Genomic DNA, 10429 nt, shown 5'->3' with positions numbered 1-10429 from the left:
CCTACAGAGCCACCGTAGCTGTCATGGCGTGCCTGCTAGGAGCTGTGTTTGCTGTTTTACTTCTATGTTTGTTATTTCTTATCCGATTATATCATGTTGTGAAGACTGGCTCGAGCTATAAACCTGGAACCAGAGGTCCGGTCGCTGTTCTCGTCGTCGCAGGATCAGGTGCGTTAACGTTGATGACGTTAGCTTACGTCCATGCACCACAGTAACCGTATCCTTATCTGAAGCGGTAACTTAACGTTACGTTAGTCATAGCCCTACGACCACAGATACGACTTAGCCTTATGTCGTAACGTTACTCCAATGTGTCAGACATTATTTAAAATTCCAATGCACATGCGCGAACAAGCAACATTCGTTTTGAAGTTGTTTCATTAGCTGTCCTCGTTAGCTTCCACGCTAACAACCTGCAGCGTCGCTGGACTGGGCTCCTGACTGGACTGGGCTCAATTGTTGGGGTGTGTTGGGATGGAGCTTTTCTAAACCAAAGCTTTTCCAGCTTCTTCATATTTTTACAGAGAGTATTCCCTGACAAGCTGAACAACAAGTGAGCCTAACAGTCCTGAACTCTGACGAAGCTTGTTAGAAAAATAACCAGACCAAATAACACAGTTCTAATCAGCGATCTCTACCATTTGGACACATGTCCAGGTCTCTTCTTTTGTCGTCTCTTCTTTTGTCTACTTATGAAACAGTTCTACTGCAATAACTCTTACATTCTTTTTCAGGAACCTCATCAATGCCTGACTATAGAGCAAGGGGTCTGTCTGTCTGTCTGTCTGTCTGTGGGATTGTGCTGTAACTTTGTACGGTAGATATCAGCAGAAGACATGTGATAATGGACAGGTTGTTAAGTAAAGAAGTAAGCCAGTACCTCACACAACGACAAACCTACAGGATCAAAATACTGTGTCACATGCATCGTCGCTCCAGCGGTCCTCCTCATAGACTGAAGGAAGAACTGAAGTACCGTAGTCCAAGTTGGCCCAAAGATGGCGCTCACACCAAAATAGTGTGGCAGCAGTTACCCACAGTCACCCGGAGGTGATCTCACAAACAATTCACAGCAGTTCTTAGCAACAAATAACACTTTTTTTGATCAATCGGCACCGTCTGTGACAAAAGACAGGAAAAGTGTGAAACGGAGCATTATGAGAAGTTTTGACATTCACCCCTAGACATTCAGTTCCAGCAGAAACCGAGCTTTCACTGAACACCTCTGATAGATGATATCCTTCGTGGGAATGTGTCCCATCAAATATACTAACTATCAAAGATCAAGGAAGAACACTTCACATGAGCCAACAGCACAGTGCTGCTGGCCAGTCTGCACCAGTGTTCACTTCTACTGAATCAGTGGGGAAAAGACATGTAAGCGTACATGCATGGCATGGAGGCGATGTAGTGGAACAGGTGGGTCTGGTTTGTGAGGACGAAGCAGTGAAGCGGTTCCTCTGTACTGTCAGAGAGGTTTAAATGAACGTGGAATAAGACATGTGTTACCATATCTTCTATCTGACGTGGTTGCTGAAGCTCCTGCTCCTGCTCATCACGTGGAACTGACGGTGTGTCTCGTGTGTTTCCAGGTGGTCACACCACTGAGGTCCTGCGGCTGATGGAGTCCCTGTCTGCAGCCTACACACCGCGACACTATGTTATTGCTGACACTGACCGGATGAGTGAGGAGAAAATCTGCACCTTTGAAAGCTCTAAACGACACTCAGACTCTGAGGAACAGGTACACAGCTGTCTAGGGGATGGACATGTCACGTCACCAACATGCATTGGACCCGTTAGTTAGCGATCACCATTTGATCAAAGCTGGTACCAACACACAGACAAGGTGAGGTACAGACTCACAGGCCAGCTGTCGTCATTGGGAGTATTTGAAATGATTTAGTGAAGTAAAACTACTGTATTACAAAGTGAAAGAATCCTTAGTATTATTAGTTACCTACCTTCTTATTATTATAAGTATTAGTATTGTCAGTGTAAACTATTATATCATCACATGTTTTTGAAGAGGTACTGAGGCCATGAAGTGTATACAACATAATAAGACGTGTTACCGTCTTCTAATCTAATGCAGTGGGTGGAGTCGGGCTCAGACCTATGGGTGGAGTTCCACTTTGACGCTATCGCATCAATGCATATGTACCATTTGACTGTTGCAGCAGTTGCTTTATATACAGTTAGTGTTAGATATAATGATTCATTTTAGTTTCAGACGTATATTGTTTATAGATGGCTATATAATGAAATACATGTTGAATGAAGTAAACATTTGCAGAATCATGCTTTTGGTGCGTGAATATTGATGTTATAGAGCAGTGTGCATATTGCCTTTCTGATAAAGAATGTCCCACTAAAGGGAAAAGCTGACCTCAGGTCCACAACTATTACGGTCTGTGCTGCACTGCTAATATTCACCAGTAGGTGGCATGACTTTTCATCTGTGATCATAACCACATACCAAACTAATTTCTCCTTCCCGTCTATTTGACTATCAGTGAGCACTAACTGTGATGAAAAGGAATATGGAGTACTGTACATTCATATTGTTATTTGTTTGAACCTTTATTGTTAGCTTAGTTAAAAGTGTAGACTGTTCATGTGCTGTTGACAAGCTGAGAAATCGGAGATATCCGAGTTTAAAGCTCGTTCTATCCAAATAAAACACAACAGTGACGTCTCCGAGCTCCTCTGACAGAGGTGCCCTTGTTCCCCAGTTCACCATCTGTCGGATCCCACGGAGTCGGGAGGTGCATCAGTCCTGGAGCTCCTCTGTTCTCAGTACGCTGGACGCTCTGCGCTACTCTCTTCCTCTGGTCTTCAGACTCAGACCTGACATGGTGAGTGTAGCAATGCCTGTATCTCTCTCTCTCACACACACACACACACACACACACACACACACACACACACACACACACACACACACACACACACACACACACACACACACACTACTGATAGATGTTACTGGGTTGCATTATGGGAAATGCAGGATTCATTTCTTTTGGAGCTCGATACATACTACGGACTAAAAGGCAGGGTATCTCAGCCTTTTCTTCTTTTTATGATGTCTCTTGTGAGTCGTTATAGAAGTAGAGTTCAAAACTGCTTTAGTATCCCTTTAAAGATTGATTCCCTCTGAAAGAGCACAAACCCATCCAATTCCGTCCTGCACTTACAGGGTCCACATGCAGATAATGTACAAATATGAACACTGCAGGGCTCAACAATAGGGATGGCACTGGGCAAGTAAAATGCCACTTTGGGCTAATAAATCTTGGAATGAAATAGAATTAAACACCAAGTTTTGTTTTTTTTCCGGAGCTGATGATGGAAGTAGCTCAGGGGTGAGCCATCTCGCTTCTTTTTCATCTCTATTGAGTGTTGCACATGCCCAGTACGGATTGGCACTGAGAAAATGGCAGCAGATAAGGACAAAGAGCAAGCGAGCGTTTCAATCTGGTCTTTGTTGTTAATTGTTAACCTAATAAATACAACAATTCTGGGTTAAGTAGATATCTGACCCACCTACCAGCACGTGAAAGATTTGAATTACATATATCTGCAATACATATCCAGTCTAGCTTTAAAATGTTAAAACAGCTTGCCATAGCTGCTGAAGACCCTGCTGCAGTAGAATGAGAGGTTTTCTAAAGGGACGCTGGCGCTCAGAAACACTACCACTGCAGTCCACAGGGACGACAAAATCAGCACCAAATCAACGTTTGTTGTAGTAGCTTGAAATAAAGAAGTTGGAATAAACCTTCCTTAAAAGGTAAACGGGCTTAACGTTTATAAAATGCGTTATACTGTACATGGAAATGACCTCAGATCAACGCAGCTAAAACTGAACCAATTCATTCACCTTTCCAGAGACACACCGTAGGAAAAGGTCTGACTGTACCACGGTATTTGTTTGAATACTGAGGCTCTGAGAGATCAGCTGTTAGATAGAATAAAGGTGTAAAATGACACCTTTACAGGGAGGTGTTTGTGTCGGGCAGCTGTGCATACTAGCCTAACACCTCTGCGATGACACGCTGAACCAGGAGCACACACACACACACACACACACACACACACACACACACACCGGAATGACGGAGCTCTTTGTCACATCTCTTCTACTTCCACTACAAACGGCTCATTTAATGAGCGTTTGGAGAGTCACTCAGCCGTCTCATCTTGTAAGTCACTCCCTGTGGTTCAGTGATTGGTCAGGCCTCCGGGCTCAGTTGACCACTAGTAAATGTTTTACTTGACTACAGTACTCTTGTCTGTAAGATATTGCTTTGGCCCTCTGAGGTTAGTCTATCCCAGAACAGAATAATGCAACTGGCTCTCCTCCTGTGAGCCCCCCCCCTCCTGTCCCCAGCTGTAGTGCCATGTTCTCTGAAGATTGGAAGCAGACACCTAGATTGTGACGTGGGAAAGGTAAATGATCTGACAAACACAAAATCCCAGCACTTATGCAAAATGTATTGCTTTTCCACAAATACTCTAGTTGGTCCGCTCTCAACCCTAGAGGCTCATGTCCCAGTGTCTTCAACCCTCTAGTTTCTGACAGTCTGAGACACGTTTGTGTTTATTTTTGTTGTACTATGATAAACATATAACTAAAATCATTATTAAAGGGGACCTATTGTGCACATTTTCAGGTTTATACTTGTATTTTGAGTTTCTACATGTGACTTGCGATTGAAAGAAAAAGAAAAAGTAACTTTGCGAAGGTATTTCTCGATATTGTAATGACATAGGAAGGGGGTCCAGATCTTAACGGTTTTCTGATCACTGCTGATTTTCTTTGCTTGTTTTTCTGTGCAACAAATATGAGAATTATTAGGATTTTTTTTTTTTATTGTTTGCAGTGTTTACATTTTGTAAGAAGGTTAAAAGACTGCTGTGAATGTTCCAACCAAGCAGCACATAATGGTTCAGTCAACATGGGGAAAATTAGAAGGTAGGTCAGCTTGGACGTCATCGAGCCTCCATGGTGCATGATGGGCTGACGGAGCAATAGGTGTGATAACACCAGTCAAGGTTTCTGGCCTTAAGAACTTTACCAGTGACCACACAGGTCATTGGTAAAACCCAAATACAATGGAGGTGAATGCAATTTAATGTGTGCTGATCAAAGCATTGAACATTTTCATATGGAAATTCATCAACCACATCTCTTTCCAGAAACAATTTCCCTCTTACTCTTTGCTGAATAAATTCTGATGTATTCATCTTCCATGACTGATGGGCTGTTTTTCGCTGTCTGCTGTCTCCCCGGATATATATATATATATATATATATATATATGTGTATATATATATATATATATATATATATATATATATATATATATATATATATATTTATGTTGTCTTTATCTCCGGACAACATGAAATATGGCCAGTACTGACATGAAAGATCAAGGAAAACCCTCCCATCAGAAACAAGTTCCTGAAGGCTCTCCATTTTTCTATCCTAGAACTGAGCCCATATCGCCGAGTTGTGACCAAACTGAGCAGCAGAGTTAGTTTATTCGCTCCAAACCAGTTGATGATGTGCCTAAATCTTTCAAATGTTCCCTTAAAATTCACTTCACAAATGAAGTGTGGAACCTAAATATTCTGGGAAACAAGCTTGCTGCGCTTTAGTCAGTGAAATAAACGTGTCAGCTTATCACTTCGGATAAAGAGCGGATAATGCAGCTTCTCTCTCGTCTGTGTGAACTGTATGTTGACGCGGGTGAGAATAGTGAGAGCAGATTCCAGACCTGTGCAGCAGAACCCTCTGGTTATTGGCGGCTGGTTTGAAACAAAGCCGGGGACTTTCAGACAGTCATGCCAGGAATGTTCCAGCCAGGCTGAGGACCAGTAAACCTGGGGCCGCCCTTATGAGCATGGTACTAATTCTGATTGGGCAGAGGATCTATAGATGAAAGCAATCATGAACTGTACATATAAAACAAGAAAGAAATGTATTTTTAGATGAACTCTTCTCTCTCTCCAAGTTTGGTCTCCATTGTTGAGTCCTATTTATAGTGTTCAAGCTCTGCTTTCTGAGTGATCTAATTAGTTACAGGTGTTTTCACAGGTGCATTCTGGGTGCAGGTGGTTGATAATTGAGTGTGGTATTTCAATGGCAGTGATTAGCAAACTACAACCACAGGCTTTTAGTATTAAATGATGCGTTTAATGTCAATAACCTTTTGTAGTTATTTGTGTTTTAGAATTTCAAACTTAGTGAAAAGCAGAATACAGTGCTAATGGTTCAGCAGACCTGGTCAATAGATGAGTCAGTGATTTCAATAGTTTTTGTGTTTTCGCATTGAAAAACTGAAACTCATCTACCAGAGTACTGTTTACTGCAGCCAGAGGGAGCAATCTGCTGAAATCTGCTGATGCTTATGGCAGACTCTGCTGGCATTTTTTTTTTTGGTTTATTTACTGCACAGCAAAAAAATGTAAACTGACCGCTTCATTTTACCAGTTAAATGGGAAATTGTAATGATTGCATCTGCTGCCACATGAACCATTTCATTTTGTGGGTGTAAAGTATGTCTATTGGTGAGTTGTGAGAATGAAGGGCAGTGTGCAGAGGTTATTAGTGTGGCTGTGTCTGTTCTGTGGAGCTGTATGATGACTTCTCCAGACTCCAGAGCAGCTCCGTCTGGTTTCCTGAAAACCCAAACTCCCTCAACTCCCTCCGCTGCCTTCAGCCCTGAGGCCACTTACTCATCCAGCCCCTCCCCCTCTGTCTCTGAGTCTCACTGAGCTGCCTTCACTGCTGCCTCTGAATCACACGCATCTCTTTCCTCGTAGTTTTGGGACCATTTACTACAGTTCTTCATTCTGGTTGTTGAGGGATGGCACATGTTCAGTTGTACATGTTTATGTTCGTGTTTAGCTTGAAGCATACTGCATAACTCTCACTCTTTATAAAACAGGTAGATGTGTGTCTGTGGTGAGCAACATGACGTGATGGAGATTGTTTTAAAATAATTTTCCGTAGCAGAGTCCCAGGAAACAATAGGTTTCCTCTGAAACCCAAACTGTTTCCTTTACACGGGTAATTCTTTCCAGCCACCTGAAGGCAGCAGGGATCTGTTCCATCTGCAGTCTCTGGAGACTTTTTGTCCCGTCACATTCAGCTATTGTAGCGATGCAGCTAGATCGCAGTCAGGGGCGCCCTGCCATGTGCATCAGGAGCACGTTAACGCACTTTTGGCCATTTTGTGTCCAGGCTAACTTAGGGCCACCTGTGGGACCATTGTTATAGATGGGGCCCAGTAGAGAGTGATGGTAGAGACTGGCTCAGTGGAGAGCAGGGTCGATCCCCGGCTCCGCTAGTCGCATGTCGACACTTAACCCCAAAATTGCCCCCATGGCTTTGCCTACGGTGTGCAAGTAAGTAAGTAAAATGTATTTATAGAGCGCTTTTCACAGACATAGGTCACAAAGTGCTTAACGGTGCAGAAATTACAAACATAAAAAAACACAATGTGACCATAGGGCCAATAATGTACATACACACAGAAAATACAAAGTTAAAACATGGTTTAAAAGCAGGTCTAGGACATGGCGTTTTATCCAAACGCCAGTCTAAAGAGGTGAGTTTTGAGCTGGTTTTCTGAATGCGTTGACAGAATCTGCAAAGCGTAGGGGTGCAGTCAGAGCATTCCACAGCCTTGGTGCTACTGCCTCAAAAGCTCGGTCACCACGGGTCTTAAGGCGAAGTGCGTGGGACAAGACAGAAGACCTAAAACGTTTGACCTGAGAGCGCGGGGGCGGGTGAATAGGGGTGAAGTAGATCAGCTACATACGTAGGAGCCTGACCGTGTAGTGCTCTGTAAATGAGAGTGAGAATTTGAAAGTGTATCCTAAATGCTACCGGGAGCCAGTGAAGAGGTCGGAGCATGGGGGTGATGTGAGACCGTCGATTCGTCCTGGTGAGTAATCTGGCGGCAGTGTTTTGGATGACCTGCAAACGGTTAAGAGCAGATACACTGAGTGATGACAAAAGTGAGTTACAGTAGTCAATGCGTGAAGAGATAAATGCGTGTATGATCATCTCTAGTTCAGCTGTTGATACTACAGATCTCAGTTTACTGATATTTCTTAGGTGGAAGAAACATGATCTGGACAGCTGCTTAACATGGGGGTCAAACGACATGGATGGATCAAAGGAAATCCTTAGATTGCGCAGGTCGCAATGGGCAGCCGAGGAGAGCGGACCAATGCTCTGCTTGATCACCGGGACAAACTCATCTGGTGCAATAACTAGAACCTCCGTCTTATTGTCATTAAGTTGTAAGCGGTTTTCTGCCGTCCAGTCTCTGTGTGAATGGGTGAAGACCTGCTGCCACTGAAAGTAGAGTCGAGAGGGAGGAGAGCCAAGACAGAAGCTAAGCTAACTCTGCTATTCCACCGCCCAGTCTGCAGAGAAAACTCAGGCTAACCCATCAAGCAGAGACAGGTGGCCACACAAAGACCTGCTTCCATTGTGGATCTAGCTGCACTTGACGGGTGGAGCGCAGGACTCTGTATGCAGGGAGACTCTGTTTGCATCAATGATGCTCGGTGCTCAAATACAGTCAATTTTGTACAATTGACTGTTTACAGTGTCATTTTGGATTGACATCACTGCAGTAAGAGAGAGCAGAGGGGTGCACTGTGCTGGCTCTCTTCATGTACACTTAACTCCTGCGCACAAATGGTCAAAAATGTGGAAATTAACTGATTTGAATTGAGGCCAAGAACTAGTATATTGATGAAAAACCAATCAGTCTGCAATCTATCAATGTAATGGACACACAGGGATTAAAGCGATAATGATTTTAAAACGGCAAACACACATCGCCCAGTATTGTTCCTTTAACCAGATTGCTACTTCCTGGAAATGTGCTCATCCCCCTCCTTTGTCTCTCTCTCTCTGTGTGTGTGTGTGTGTGTGTGTGTGTGTGTGTGTGTGTGTGTGTGTTGTTTCAGGTGCTGTGTAACGGCCCAGGGACCTGCGTTCCCCTCTGTGTGGCAGGACTCCTGCTTGGAATTCTGGGAATGAAGAAAGTCCTGATAGTTTATGTTGAAAGCATTTGCCGGGTGAAGACGCTGTCCCTCACGGGGAAAATCCTGTACCCAATATGTGACTATTTCTTTGTGCAGTGGTCCTCTCTGAGAGACAAATACCCCAGATCCATTTTCCTTGGAAGAATAGTGTGAAAATATCAGTTACACGGAAACACAAATGTAGGATGAAATGTGTCGTAATGTTTGTTGTAATGATCATAAATAAATGCATTTTTCTTTTTTTAAAGTTACGTTAACACCTTGTTATAATTTAATAGTTCTGTAAGGTTCCCTAAGCAGTATACTTGAAGTTGCATAGAAAAGCATTAGATTATCTTATTTATAAGAAAACCAAAAATCTAATCTTATAAAGGAAGAAATGCCATAGTTCAACAACATAAATACCTTTCACAGCCAACAGGTTGTTCCATTCTTGTCAAGGAGGTGTGCTTAAAAAGGAAGTCTGAGGCTCAGCCACACAAACCAAAATATTTGGCTGAGCTGTGGCTCACAGGGTGTCTAGCACTAGTCTTTTTCACCCCTGCAGTCAAAAGATCCACCCAGTTCAGTCACGCATACTTGGGTTGGTTGGGGCCAACTATATAGGCTCACATCAGTAATTTATGCACAACGTGCTCCCATGCATTTGTACAACCCACCTCGGAATGTGTATGAGAGCCTTTAACCACTGGCCACAACCTGGAAAAAAAGGCACGTCAACACCACCATTTTTGTTGTGTTAAGGCGTAAGAACAAAGCTTGTTAACACAACCAAACTGTACGTGTTAACATGCATTTTAATGTCTAAGTACAAAATCTCCTAGGCCTTCCCAATGGCCTTCCAATGCGTTGAGGTACAGTGTTGAGTGTAGCGCACCTGTGTAGCAGATTGTGTAGATAACTGGACTGAAAAAAAACCACCTGTACACGTGCCGTCTTATGAAACTGCCCACGCCGAATAAAGGACATGATGTCATGGAAACAATACACAATATATGAGAGCAACACTACAATGTGTAGTCCACACTACTCCGGTTGTGTGATAATGTACTAAATATGATCAAACACAATGAAATTATAACTAAATGGGCTTGCATTTGTACAGCGATTTTCTATTCTTCTGACCACTCAAAGCACTTTTACACTACATGTCACCATTCACCCATTCACACCCATTCATACACTGATGACGGGGACTACCATGCAAGTTCCCACCTGCCCTTCAGGACTATCTAACATTCACACGCCGTAGGCTATGGGAGCAATTTTGGGGTTAAGTGTCTTGCCCAAGGACACATGGACATGGACTAGCGGAGCCGGGGATCGAACCGCCGATCCTCTGATTGAA

At 43.3% G+C, this 10429-nt stretch overlaps 1 protein-coding gene across 1 annotated transcript; it reads left to right on the top strand.

Moving 5' to 3' along the window:
- Positions 1–9328, top strand: alg14 (ALG14 UDP-N-acetylglucosaminyltransferase subunit). The gene is made up of 4 exons (XM_068709466.1): positions 1–168; positions 1593–1744; positions 2736–2858; positions 9004–9328. The coding sequence occupies exons 1-4, from the start codon at positions 24–26 to the stop codon at positions 9232–9234; spliced, it is 651 nt and encodes a 216-aa protein (XP_068565567.1). The 5' UTR covers positions 1–23; the 3' UTR covers positions 9235–9328.
- The last annotated feature ends 1101 nt before the right edge of the window (positions 9329–10429 follow it).

This window comes from Cebidichthys violaceus, unplaced genomic scaffold, assembly GCF_023349555.1.
Source record: "Cebidichthys violaceus isolate CVI_PGR_0920_01 unplaced genomic scaffold, fCebVio1.0.p SCAF_15, whole genome shotgun sequence".
In the NCBI taxonomy this organism is placed as follows: Eukaryota; Metazoa; Chordata; class Actinopteri; order Perciformes; family Stichaeidae; genus Cebidichthys; species Cebidichthys violaceus.
The sequence above is the reverse complement of the archived record's forward strand: the minus strand, read 5'-3'. Positions and strand labels throughout refer to the sequence as shown.

Bases quoted from the DNA above. Each gene is read 5' to 3' on its own strand.
- alg14 (XM_068709466.1), top strand. From the start codon at position 24: ATGGCGTGCCTGCTAGGAGCTGTGTTTGCTGTTTTACTTCTATGTTTG. The intron at 169-1,592 runs GTGCGTTAACGT...GTGTGTTTCCAG, and splicing joins TCTCGTCGTCGCAGGATCAG to GTGGTCACACCACTGAGGTC. The intron at 2,859-9,003 runs GTGAGTGTAGCA...GTGTTGTTTCAG, and splicing joins TCAGACTCAGACCTGACATG to GTGCTGTGTAACGGCCCAGG.